Source organism: Osmerus eperlanus, chromosome 1 (assembly GCF_963692335.1).
Source record: "Osmerus eperlanus chromosome 1, fOsmEpe2.1, whole genome shotgun sequence".
Taxonomy (NCBI): domain Eukaryota; kingdom Metazoa; phylum Chordata; class Actinopteri; order Osmeriformes; family Osmeridae; genus Osmerus; species Osmerus eperlanus.
In genome coordinates this window covers 5940216-5954619 of record NC_085018.1, presented here as the reverse complement: position 1 = coordinate 5954619, position 14404 = coordinate 5940216, and the positions used below count along the sequence as shown (strand labels likewise).

Below are 14404 nucleotides of genomic sequence, written 5' to 3'. Positions count from 1 at the left end.
AACTAATGACCTCGCTAAATACATTGAGCTAATGACATTGAGCGAACGCCATAAAGGTAATTAGAATCATTGTTTGACAAAGGGATATTTCTCTTTCCTTAATTGGGACGACGTGTCGGTAAAAGTGCTGAGGTAATTAAAGAAGATTAATTGGGACCACGCTGTCAGCCGGTGGATGGCGGTCGAGCAAATAGACACACTTGCTCGCACTGAGGAAAGGCGTGAGAGTTTGTAGCATTAGCCCTGTGTTAACCTTGCGGCTTGTGGTGGTCGTGTTTTAGTTGCTTTTATTGTAGAGCCCAGTTGGTTCTATATGAGAATGGAGAAGAAGCCCAGTCTAGGCACACAGGTTGCGTGTGTGTTATAGTGTATTGAATTGATGTCGGAGAGAAATAGAAGATGTGAGTTTTTGCATTTTTAAACAAACACACACACACAAGCTGTATATCGTTGCCTCTCATCCCAATCGACAGAGATCTAAACAATACCATTTACTTTGTGTGTGTGTGTGTGAGTGCGCCTGTGCCTATTGAAAGAGAACCATAATCTCTTTACCAAGTGAATCTGACCCACAATCAATATGCCTGTTAGAAGGGGGTCTCGATGGGTGGGAGCTGGGGGGACTGGAATACTGCAGCCAAAGCTAAATCTCTCATCCTCTCTCCTCTCATCTCTTGCCCTCCCTTACACTCTCTCTTCCCCACTCACAGTCCCCCCCGTCTTTGTATCTCTCTCTCTCTGTCTGACCTTTCCATCCTTTTCTCGGAAGAGTGTTTAGCTCACAAATCCCTAACCCCAACACCATGCTAATGATACTAATTGTCAGTGTAATTATGTATTGATCCCACTGTGTCGAAGTGCCTGCCTGCCTGCTAGTACGAGAGTGTGTGTTGCATACATCATTATCCACAACCAAAGATCCAGGATGCATGCCTGTGTCTGTGTGTGTTTTGTAGATACAGGACTTGTTTATGACACACACAGCAGTGCAGAGCTTACAGCTGTATTGGTTGTCTCCCACAGAGTGCTCTGAAATGGATTTACTGTGCAGTGGCCTGTTTCATATGTATCTAGCCTGAGGAAGCTGCAGTAAGGAAGCTGTGTGTGTGAGCGCCAGCTTGTACATGTGTATTTTCACATACTGTATACATACCTGTGGGTGTACACACGCGTTAACTCCATTGTGTGTGCGTGTTTGTGTTGGGTGGACATTCTTGATTTGATCTCCCTACATTATTATTTTCCACACCCTGGTTTGTGTACTGTTCTTTTTTTCTTATGTTGACCTTGCTGACGTGTGTACATCCCTCCCCACAACCACAGACACACACACCTTTTACTCCGATGTTCCATGTTTACCATTGCCATTATAGGATGAGACACACTAAACGGTTTTGACACCTGTGGGAAGCTGGTATCTTAAGCGGTGCCAGGGCCTGTTATGTCTCAACGCTGTTTCACTACATTACGAGTGTAGAGTGTAGAGTGTAGAGTGTAGAGTGTAGAGTGTAGAGTGTAGAGTGTAGAGTGTAGAGTGTAGAGCAATTTGAAGGACGGAAGTTTGAAATGACTAAAATGTTCCCAAACTGAGTGTTACAATAAAACCTGCCACTTGGTTACTATGAGTGAGTAATGAGTGCTGCTCAACACGATGACAAGAGTCGGCCAATAGCAGGACATTTCACATTGGCCACCTGGGAGTTTTGCATTTAACCTTGTACTGATATTTCATACGTGTGGAGCTGTGGGTAACACACACACAGCCATAAAGACACACTGCTACACACAGCTATACACCTATATGTATACACAGCTGAAATATAGGTAAGTGTGTACTTGTGTGTCTTTATAGCTGTGTTTGTAGAAGTGTCTTTATAGCTATGTGTGTGCGTGTTTGTCATGGCCACTATCTGTTCCCATGCAAGGAGAGCTGCCAATGTCATGAAGCATTCTGTACCTTGTGATATCTTGTGAGCAGGAAGTGATGCGTGACAGTGCTTCCACCTAGGGCTCTAGGTCAGTGGAAGTTCCCTTCTGGCCACACCCAATGGGCCAGTGACTATCTGTCTGGGATTCTTTGTATGGGATATTCATAAATACGCACATACGGGCGAACACACACACAGATTGTTGGTATATCTTTTTTTACTAACAATGTACAGTGCAGCAGTAAAACCCAAATGAAAGATGTCTGGTTCATCGTCAAGTAGACACATTTAAAGTGGCTGTAAAGCTGAACTGAAAATGAGTTTTAAGTTCATCACACCACAGAAGAATGTGTTGTTAACTACCCATCCAAATTCGAATGAAAAAAAAAACAGACAAGTATGTTAAATTAGGCTTTGAAATTGTGAGAAAATCAGCAGTCTTCTCTGCTTGATACTGGGGGGGGGGGGGGGGGGGTGTCGCCTGAAGGAGCTGAAGCTCCGCACCCTCAAATGTATTGAATTTAGCAACAACAGCAACAACTAGCTAAATCAACTGCAGATATCAGAACAGACCTACCTGCAATCTCTGACGGTGCGTTCACACTGCAGCGTTTTTTAACGCTCTGCACCGCTTGCCTTCCCACAGTGCACCACGCTCGGGGGGGCGTGTTAGTTAATACAGAGTTGTAGTTCTCTAAGGTCACTGTTGTAGTCATGACCAAGCGTGCAGACTTGGGTTCATGTACTCACAATATCGATCAAAATACCACTTTTACACAACATTTGTGTAAGATTACAGTAAAATACATGTTACGCCACCGGTCACTCAACCAGTCGTTTGTAGGCTGGGCTAGCAAGCTAGCAGTGGCACAGAACAGTCACGTAATGTGACCAGACTGAATTTAAAAGTATAAAAACACACTAGGGACACTGACAACGTCGGCAACCCTGCACCATGCATTATTAGTTTAATGTAATCTTTAAATTGAGGCTCGTCACATTACGTAACTTTGTTCTGAACAGAACTGGGTGTGCAGACACATACGATAAGTTTCTCCATCTTGAAATTGTAAAACCTAGAAATGTTTACCATGACCAACAGTTGCTACGTTACAAGAAACAAAAAAACTATCTGATTGGCCAACGCTAGCGTTTTCACGCTCTTCATTTACATAAAGTTTCGAAAATCCAACTTGCAACGCTCCGCTCGCCTTCCCACAATGCCCTACGCGAGCGTCAATGCCGAACGTCGAAGCCGACGACCCGCGCCGCCCACTCCGCTGCAGTGTGAACGCACGGTAAGGGCCTCATGTATTAACGCATTTGCGCCCACTTCAGGCGTATTTGTTTCGCAATTTGCGCGTAAAAGCATGGCGAGGTATGTACAAGCATGGCGAGGTATGTACAAACATGCCGCACTGAGGTAAAAGCGCAGACTGCCTGTCGTGGGAACTGAAAATGGCAAATTGCGCTTCTCTGTGTCATGCATATGCATTCACGGGAGGGTCAAGGGGAAAGTGGGAGTTTCCCATAAAGAGATGGGAGGGGATGCGTAAAGTGTGCCTAATTATGTATTCCACGGTATGTACAAAAACCGCCTGTGAAAGCGCACCTCTATTTTGCGGTGAAAATTCTCCGCCCGTTAAAAGCAGGCGTGGTGAAATGGCAGCCGTAACCCGAGCAAGACGAAGACATAGGCCAAAGGATTTTTGCCACAAGGATCACACTTTTTGAGTTGAGTGAACACAAAACCATTACGCCTGGGACACACTGCCTGCGATCGGCTGCGATCTGCTGTGACGCGCCTGGAAGCGCCTCCTTTTTTCTTTCGGCGCCCATGTTATCAAATGGGACCGACCACACTGGCTGCGAAGCGCCGCGATTTCCTGCGATCGCCTGCGATCTGCAGCGATCGTTTCGGCAGTTGGTCAAATTTTTTTGCGAGACGCTTGCGAAATCGGCTGCAGGATGATGAAATACATCATATTAGTTGATATATTTGAATACAAAACATGTTATTAAGATTTTACTCCATTAATTGTAGACTACGGTGAACATTTGTAAAGTTGTAGACTTTATAATTACACAATGTTGGTAACGAACGTCCTTTACATGTGTTTAAACTTATAAAAACGAATGAAAATAAATGGATTGATCCGTTGAGCTAGCATGCCCGTAGTTGTTTTGTTTGTTTGAGAGAAACGAGTTGTCACGCGTTGCACACAACACACACGCAGACATAGCCTACCGAGAGAGAACCCCCAAGTCGATTTCTAAAGCGTCTATCAGCATCAAATGAATTCTCGAAGTTGAAAAGCACAGGGAGTTGTTGTATGTCAGCAACTATTTTACATGGACAACGTAGATAAGGATCAATGCTGGGATTTACATTTACATTTAGTCATTTAGCAGACGCTCTTATCCAGAGCGACTTACAGTAAGTACAGGGACATTCCCCCGAGGCAAGTAGGGTGAAGTGCCTTGCCCAAGGACACAACGTCAGTTGGCATGACCGGGAATCGAACTGGCAACCTTCGGATTACTAGCCCGATTCCCTCACCGCTCAGCCAACTGACTCCTGGGATATAGCCAATGCCATGTTTATGTACCATGTCAGCGTAAAGGAAAGCTCAGAGTAGCTGAAAGGCTTGGTGACCGAAATGCGCGTCTGGTGTGAACAGCTTTTGCTCAGTCGTAGCCGATCGTGGCGCTGCGCCGCGCGTCCAGGCGCTTCGCAGCCAGTGTGTCCCAGGCGTAAGCAGCCATGCAATATTACAGTTACTGGAAGAAATCAAAGATTACATTGAATCTCCGACTCAGTGTTCACATTCTATTCCAGCAGTTGTTAAACTCCTCGCTACATTACAAATATTGGCATCAGGATAACTTCAAACAGTCATCGCTGTTTTGACTTTGGTGGCTGATCCATGATAGAAAGAGAGAAGGAGGCCCATTCAATTGCGTGTTTAAATGCTCGCAATGTACGGTATAGTGGGCGGAGAAAGGCGCTGATTACCCGATGACCTGCAGGTTTCGTAAATACGACGTAAACTGAAGTATCAAAGCGTGCGCAATCTGCGGGTTGGCCATGACGCTAATAACGCTGTGTTTGCGAATGTACGTACATAAGGCCCTGAGTGTTTTATGTGTTCATTGCTTTAACTGCTTTAGTAACAGAATGCAACTGTCTGTGATCTGACGTAGATAGGTGGCTGTGACGTACATAGGTTGGGTTTTGCCCCGCCTATACAAAACCTGAGCTGAAAACGGGTGAGAAACTTTTCAACGGTCTTACTCCACATTTCAGTGCAACAAGTTTTTGCGCTTTGCACATGCTTTCAGCAACTCATTTCACACGTATATAATGTACTGAGAAGCAAATCATGGAATTTGCTTTACAGTACCTTTAAAGGCAGAACATTAGTAGTTTCAGACACAAATGGTGACATCCAAGAATATACCAGTAGTTGGGTGATGCTACAATTTGATGGGTCACAGATTGTCCAACTTTAGGTCTTCTAAAATGTGGGCTGTGTATTAAAAGGGCCTTAATTACTACGTTTCATGATTCATAGATGAATACTCTCAAATGAATGCTGTCAGTCTGTACTTTTACTTAATTGTCCTTGGTTCATTTTAAATCCAGTGTGCTAGATTGCAGAACCAAAACATCAGTGTCTCTGTCCATACTCATCGACTGCTCTGTATACTGTGAAACACACACTCAAACACCCACACAGTTTCTTGGGTTGCCTGGAGCCTATTTAAGAGACTGAAGTGATTGGCGTTGGAGCCTTGCTGGGATTTCTGGGTAATTTATGAGTGTGCGAGAGCTGCTACTATATTTAGAGTCAAGCAGACAGGCTGGAAAACAGGTATCCGACACCTGCCTAAACACACACACAACCACATACACACATTTGCATGAACCCACACAAGATTGAGAACAGTATAATATAGATTCACAGTTAAGGAAAGTAAGGTATTGCGAAATGTAGCATGCAAACACGTCAAAATGTGTGTGCGATGAAATGCCAGTCTTTTTTGGGCATGTGTGGAATGTGGCAGCGTTTGTTTACGTCCTCGCCTCTGCCCCATGCCCAAGGCTGTGTGTGTGTGAGATGAGGGCAAGCTGAGGCCTCCAGACAGTCAATGAACAGACAGGAGTGAGGGTCGTGGGGGAGCAGATGCAGGACAGAACAGGGTGGCAATTTATATGACACACACATTCATGTAGGTATCCATTGTAGTTCCCCACTGTCTTCCCCTTTATTTTCTCTCTCTCTGTCTCTCTCTCTCTAGGTTAGGGGGTCATGTTTTGTATGTGTCGGGGGGGGGGGGGGGGGTTCACCACTGCAATATACATATGTGAGAGCATGTATGCACAAACACTATTCTTGCTATCATGCTCTCTGTCTATGCATATGCTTTACTCAAAGGGAGTATTGATTCTGGACTGTGTGTAATTTCCGTAAACATGTTTTGAATAGGTAACCTTCATGTTTTTCCCTCTGTCATATTGACATAATACAAAGCCATTTTCCTGAACCACATGGCTCCTATAAGGTACTTCACTGTCCAGTTTGACTCCATGCCTTTGACAATCTATTAATTTTATATTTGTCTAAGGTTGGGATAATGCGGTCGTACATGTTTTTCTGACACGCCAATAAACATGATGTAATGGCGAGTGCATGTCAGAGTGCAGGGCCTAATGAGCAGCTGTGAATGCCAGCGACTGTATTGGCCACGTGGTTCTGTGGAGGTGATCTGACATGTTTTCTGTCAATGAATGACCGTAGTGTATACGTTGTTTCCCTGAAGTGCCAAATTGAAGGCCTACCTTGTGGAAACCACAGAGTCTTGGCTGAAAGCCAACCGTGTACTTTTCACTTCAGCAAGTAGGGACCATATTCCTAGAGGTTTACTTTAGGAGCCAAGTATGTGTAGATATCTGCGTGCGCGCAGATTTGTGTAGGTGTGTGTGTGTCCACTTTTGTCAATTTACCTCAAGAGCCAGCCATTGTGTGGAGGTTGGTGTGTGTGTTACACACATTCTTGATATATATAGGGCACACATTATTCATCTGACCTCAAGTATCAGCTGACATCTTCCTTCACTCACACAAACAGAATCTGGCATCTCTTACTTAGCAAATGGAACTTAGACTCAGACTTGTAAAAATGTCCTCTGAGAACTGTATCTCTCTTTACCCTTTTAGGTTGTGTTCTCATCTACTTGTCTGTTTGCTTGCTGCTTAACTGTATTGACGAACTATGTAATTTTACTGGTACGCCACATTAGTCCTTTGCTACTCATGCTAGGTAGCTCCTCTTTACACAAAGTTGATGAGACCATGGAATTTTAAACCCACAATGAACAGCTGTTCAGGTCACTTACTGTCATTTGATTGAGTTAAGTTCTAACTTGGAATCAATCAGGGACCACTCATATATGAACCAAACCCACTGTGTGGTTGTTTGGTGTACACCCCCAGGTGCCAAGTGTTCCAACCATATCCAACAACCAAAGTGAAACAGTAGAGTGGTGAGAAGCACTATAGGGTTTCCATTCAAATGTACCAAACAAGCTAGCTGTGAAAGCGACCTCGGGCACTTTCCAGCCCCTTGTACTGTACCCTGTCTAACCATGTCCTAGCCCTTCACTTCAGACGAGGAGATTGATTAACCTGATAACCTTCCTGGTCCATCAGGCCCTAGTTGTCATGGGACTGTGCGAGGGTTGTTAGTCGGTCAAATTGAGATGAATGTATTCTCTGTCTCTCCCCATGTCTATGAAGTGCTGTCTCCTATTGTCAGAGCGGATAGGTACGGTTTGGTTTCTATATGCTTTGGGAATCGCTGGATGTAATGTGAAAAGATGACATGTTTGTGTGTTCTCTCTTGAGTATTTTGGTGTGTACTAAGGCCTCGATCCCAGTCATCACATTTATGGCTAGCTCAGTGTGTCTCTTTGAGTGAATCTATGCGTTCTTGGCTTTGTTTTGGTCTGAAAGGACCATAGGGCCATAAGTGAATACAGAAGATATTTGTTTCAGGTGATGTTTCCCTTAATTAACTAACATGTCGGTGCATGGCCCTTTACAGTTCCCAACTTTTCTCCTAAATGCCCACCACAGTAAATTATGGAACTTTCCATTCAAAACAGATTCTCCCCCACTCTTCGGTGCATGGTTGACAGTCGCTCTCAACCAGCCGCAGGGGGAAAGGGGGCTTTGTTATCTGAATTGATACCCAGCTGGCTCTCTCTTCCTCTTTTCTTCCCTTCCTTTTCTTCTTCCTGCTGTGTGGTAGAGACCCTTTGGATAGATTAAGAGGGAAAGAATAACGGAGAGTAAAAGAGGTAGCGGGGAAGCGAGGGAAAAGAGGGACTGTTGGGGGGAGGGATAGAGAGAGGTGGTGCATATTGATGGCTGTCCAGTTACTGTAGTGTTGGATAATGGAAGGAGAGAGAGACAGAGGTAGAGTCGAAAAGAGAAAATAAAGGAATATCGACTTGTACCATGCTGCAGGCAATTTAGGCAGATGGAGAGGAAAAGAAAGGAGTGAGAAAGAGAGCGAGCGATGGAGAGAGGAAGGATGAGTTATCTCTTCTCTTTGGATCAATCAGATGATGTAGTGATAAGACTGGATTACACTGCCATTTACACACTCCCTGTGTGTGTGTTGCTCCCTCGCTTGCGTGTCCTCAAATTTACACCAATCCAATCCCTGACATTCCGCCTTAGCACTCAAACCGACAACCTCTTGGTGTCTGGGACACACACACACACGCATGTACTCACACATACGGGTGACTCACGCCTCTCACAATGGCCGTGTTCCGTACGCATTGGGTCAGCAACCTCTGACCTTCATCCTCCATCCAATGCGTAATGCGACATTCAGTTAGCAATTCACCCCTGACAACCCTAATGGCATTGTGGAATGTGTCGTGGGGTGCCTTTGTTAAACAAACTTGCATCTTATTGTCGAATCCGGTCCAGAACTGAGTGGATTATGTCAAATCTTAACACGTCAGACTAGAGCCCTGTGGTGGAATTTGCGTTTTGTCCGACTTTTGTACTATGGCCACCTCACTGGCCTAATCAAAGGGACTTGAGGAGTGAATCAGTTTGTAGTTTAAAAGCTGTATCAGGTAGACTTTTAACAGGAATAACAAACATGAAAAAAAAAATATGTTCTACCTAACTGGTATTTTATGTACAAGCACAGTTCTCTTCACACCCCAATCATACTATACCTCACTTCAGGCACAAATAGACACATATATTTGCAACATTCACTTTATGTTAATCTACATTCTTATGTTTAGAGCACAAGCTACATTCAGTGTAACATATTGGTTGTATAGCCTACATTTTTAACCATGGTCGTTGTTTGGTGACAAAATCATGAAGGTGTAATTAACAGAAAGATTCGTTTCGATTTTGCTAACACTTATTTTCTTCTTTTTACCAGCCGCTCCAAATTGATGACAACTTCTGTGGCCAGGACTTCAACCAACCGCTTGGCGGGACCAGCACCATCGAGGGTACCCCACTCTTCATCGATAAGGACGATGGCATGACCTCAGTGGCTGCTTACAATTACCGTGGCAACACTGTGGCCTTTGTTGGCACACGCAATGGCAAAATGAAGAAGGTAAGGGCGATTTTGTCCATTAAGGTTTTTTTCACTTTCTTGCTTTTCCATCAGTCTCTTTTGCTAAGCCGTTGAGTTGCCTTTGTAATGTTAGGGGAATTGTGCTTGTTTTCACGGGATTACATCCAGTTTGTGCTTCAAGTGTCGCTACTTTCCAGAGGCCTATTTTGGAGCCTGGCTTGGTTTTCCCTTGATGCTTTATAGGGGGGCAAGTTCCCGCAATTTTGGAGCGCTTGCAGTGTATTGGCTTCCATGTGAGAGAGCCGTCCTCACGATGTTTTTGCAGTCCCTGCTGAATAATTGACAAGTTCTGACAATTAGTGGAAAACAACAATGTTTTGTATCCATTTCATCCAGACAACGTCTCAATGTTATATATTGGCATTGAGTGCAGGGGATATCACACGCAAAACACAAACCTTGCTTTAGTGTGTGAAGTCTCCACCTTGACCTTCTTTTTAAGAATGCAGTTGCAAGTCACTGGGTCTGGTTTCCGGTTCTGTAAATAAAATGATGCAGCTGCCTCACGTCTACCGACCGAGCCACTTCTTGTTACTGTGGGATGAAGGACGCAAGTCGTCCGTCAAAAAAGCTCCTATTGAAGGTTTATATGGTTACTCAGACGACAGGTGGTGCATTTACTCAGGCAATAATGTTTTATGTATACACCCGAAGTGGCAAATTAAACTGATAGAGGTGTAGATGGAGTGGGAGATTGAAAGGAGGATAGGAAAAGAAAGCGTGTTGAGATTGATGTACTATAGACCCTCTAAACCCTCTCCCTGCTATTTTTTGACTAATCTTTCTCGTTCCTCGACCACACTCTACGCCATCTCTCTCTTCCCATACTCTTCCTTTACCCTCCAATTGGTCCTATCTCTTTTCCTGTCGTTTTGCCTTTCGCTCCTTTTCCCCTTTTCCTTCCTTGTCATTCTCTGTACCATCTACGCATCAACATTTCTCTCTCCCCCTCCCTTCTGCCCATCCTCTCCCCCTCCCTCCTGCTCACCCTCCCTCATTCCACGACTCCTCACCCCCTACATGGCTGCGCAGCCTTGAGTCCCAGTTCCTGCCCTGATTGAAGCGGGTCACTGGTTATGGTTCTCAGCGGAGGCAGCACAAAGGGGCTCCTGTAAATCACCTGGCTAGGGAGCATAGAGCCTTTAAAACTGCCCGGACAGCCACGCAGGCCTGTCGCCCGGACAGCTACGCAGGCCTGTCGCCTGCCTCTACAGCCTCTACAGCCCAGCTCTTAAATCCTGTGTCTAGGATTGAAGGCAAAGGCGGTCATTGGATTGAAAGCATTCTATGGGTTTTAATGACCAGTTTTTGTGTTGTTGGTGTGGTCCGGTTGGTGTAGGTGGTGCGCCATTTTTATTGTTGTTACGGCTTGGGCTGAAGGCTAATTGGTAGGTTGCTGGGCATTGTCTACAGTACACCATTGTACGTTTTGGTGCGTGTGTGTTTATGCCTACCTGTATGTGTGCAAGTATGTATGTGTGTCCGTGTGTGTGTCAAATTAGGTCCAAATACGATGTATGTAGCCTCTTTAGTGGCCAGTTACATGGCTATTCATATAGAGGTTATTCATTGCCAATTCATCACACGTCTGAGTGTGTTTGTGCGTGGGTGCATGGACGTGTGTGTGTGTGTATGTGTGTGTTTGCGATAATAAAAGGTGAAGCTCTTCCCTATGGATGACTTGGCTCTCAGCTCATTGTCATTCACTCAGTTTCCCTCTGTTACACTCAAGGCCTGTCATTGATTTGTCGTTATGAATATATAATGGCAGTGTAAATGTGTGTCTGTCAGGTTGTGCTAGCTACTGTATACTTTTGTCTGTGTATGCATTCATACAATGGTGTGCGTATGTTATCTACTTGACAACACTATGCAATTTTGCATACATTTCAGACTTGTACATTGGTCAAATGTCAGGTTTTCATACATTCTGGTAATATACAAGTAACGACCATACTTTGTGGGTTATTTGTTCCTTGTCCAAGGTGTTTGCGTCTGAGTGTCTGTGTGCCTGTCTTTGTATGCATGTTCGCACGGGTTAGTATAAGAAAAGCTGTGCCACGATGAGAAGAATCATTGTGACGACTGTCAGCTGCTTTCTTATCCTGCACGAGAGCAAAGCACAAACATGCGGAAACCGCTTTGAACGTGAAAATTGCTTGGGCTTCTATTTATATCGCAGGCCCCGCCAAATGTGAGACATATGAACCTCTCATACGCCATATGCAATACACGCCATGTTCCCCTAACACTCTTATGGAAACGGTTGTGTTCCTTTGAAAGAAGGGGCCCAGAAAGATGGAAAGGAGACATGGAGGGAAAGACGAGGGATGGAGTGAAAAAGAGAGGTAGGGGAGATGAACAAAGTGGTTTAGTATGACGTGATGGGGAGGAAGCACTGCTTGGTGGGGATGTGAATTGGAGGACAGGCTTTGGCATGTCCCCTGGAACTGTGTGTGTGCATCTTTCTCTCAAGTGTGGCTTTATGAGGTAGGGGAATGGAAATGTCAGTTCCTGCAATGTGCTGTAGTGAAGGAGGATAGACAGTATGGCAGGTTATGTGGGCATTAGGGAGTTGTGTGTGTGCACGTGTGTGTTTGTGTTCCCGCAAACAGCCTTTTTCTTTCAGCGGCAAGGCAGTTAAATGTCAGTTTAGTCTCACCTTTGTGTTATGAAGAGTCCCCCTCTCCCATGTGACTCCGGGAGTAGCAAGGGATGCAGAGAGAGAAACAATGAAATAGATGTAGAGAGGGGGAGATGAACTGGTGGTGAGCCAGATGAGCGGCCATCTTGGATCAGACACCTCGTGAGGTGATAGTCGTTTCCCTCCGCTCTAATTCTGTAGGGATAGAGGGAGGAAGAGGGGGATGAGCTCTAGGTAGAATAGACTCCAAAGGGTTCTGGTTATTTTTAATGTGATTAGACTGTGAGAGGGAGAACAGACAAGGTGAGATAAGAGGACAAACAAAGTGATCTGAGATCCAACTCTACCACTCTGGTCGAGGGAAGCTACTGAACTTGCCATAACCAAGCCCTTCGCTTGGCTGTCTGGCTTCAGCTCAAACCTGGTGTGTGGGTGCGTGTGTTTGTCTGTGTTTGCATTTGTGTGGGTCAGTCTGTCCATCTGTGTGGTCGGCTGCAAAAGAATAATACACAGATGGGACACGCACGTACACACCCACACACAAACGTACACACAGCGCTGCCAAGTATGGCCACTCCAGTCTGTTAAAGGACTGTTAAGCACAGACAATGTGTATCCATGGAGCTTTACAACCCCTCCCCCCAACCACACACACGCACATACACATGAGACAAAACGCAAGGGCACATCTTGATTATAGAACTCTCTATCTCTCTCCCCCCCCCCAATCTGGCATCATTATCAGGTAGCCCCCTCCCCTGCCATCTAGACTAGCATCTTTAGCGCTAGCATTCTTCAGCTGTGTTCACCCGTGGGGGTAGAACTCTGCCATCTGGTCCCCGGCCACACGTTCCAGAAGGAAGGTCCTTTCCCATTCTGTGCCCATTGTGGCCCAATGCCTTGCTAAGGGTGCTACTTACAATTAAAAAAATATATATAAATAATATATAGATTTATATATTATCGATTAAAAAGTTATTTATTCCCGGTTGGTCTTAAAAGGTTTCAGTTGGTTTCCTATTCAAGAAACAAAACCGTAGCTAACAGAAGAACAAAGTTAATTCGAACCGTGTGGATTTTTGTAACTGGCCAAAGAGATTTGGACAGTTTCAGTGGAATAATGTCTCTTTAAATAAATGTACAACGTCATGTGTACTTGACACAGTGGTCAGTTTGTGAATGTGTACCAACTGTGTTAGCCGCTAAATTTTTAGGGCTTAATTCTCATCATAACTATTACTTTAACTGTGCAAAAACACTCAGTCTTCTGTGACATTTGACCACTCTGGGCATTTATGACAAATGTCACAAGCTTGATTTTCAATCCTTGATTGGTGTCGTATCCCACTCCCTTAAGGGTTAATCTATAATAATTGGTGTGTGTTGGTGCGTTGGTAGATACATGGTTGGTGGGTGCATGGGTGTCTGTGTGTACGTGTGCGCGGTGGGAGTGGAGTGGGGGGAGGTGTGTGGAAAGGAGTTAATTGATAGGTGTTAATGAGTGTGTGTGTGTGTGTGTGTGTGCTGGCCATGCAGTAGACAACACAGGTGTTTTGATATTCCAATGGGACAAGTTATGTATCCATGAGGAGAGTTTGTCAGATGGTCATTGACTTACATGGTTCTTCTACGAGCACATTAATGCTGGTGTTTCAAGTGTGTTGTGGGTAAGAGAGATGAGTGAAAGGAGGTGTGTGTGAGACTTGGCAGACTGACAGCAGCCCCCCACCCGTTCGCCACAGGCATGATAATGATGGGACAGACCATGCCCCGTGACTAAGCCCTTAACCCCTCCCACAGTCTCAGTCTCTCTCTCTCTCTCTGCCTCACTCACACTCTCTCTCTCTCTCTCTCTGCCTCACTCACACACACTCTCTCTCTCTCTCTCTCTCTCTCTCTCTCTCTGCCTCACTCACACTCTCTCTCTCTCTCTGCCTCACTCACACTCTCTCTCTCTCTCTCTCTGCCTCACTCACACTCTCTCTCTCTCTCTGCCTCACTCACACTCTCTCTCTGCCTCACTCACACTCTCTCTCTGTCTGCCTCACTCTCTCTCTGCCTCTCTCTCTCTCTCCCTGTCTCTCTGTCACACTCTATCTCTCACTCTGTTTCTTTCTCTCCTTTTTTCTTTTTCTCTCCCCCTCGT

General features: G+C 45.1%; 1 protein-coding gene across 3 annotated transcripts in view; it reads left to right on the top strand.

The window, feature by feature from the left end:
- The window catches only part of LOC134016951 (plexin-A1-like), a 165308-nt gene that overhangs the window by 42073 nt on the left and 108831 nt on the right, over positions 1-14404 (top strand). For all 3 annotated transcript variants that reach the window (XM_062456207.1, XM_062456214.1, XM_062456200.1), the window contains exon 3: positions 9411-9593. In XM_062456207.1, the coding sequence (XP_062312191.1) occupies positions 9411-9593 (183 nt within the window). The remainder of the gene's footprint in view (positions 1-9410; positions 9594-14404) is intronic.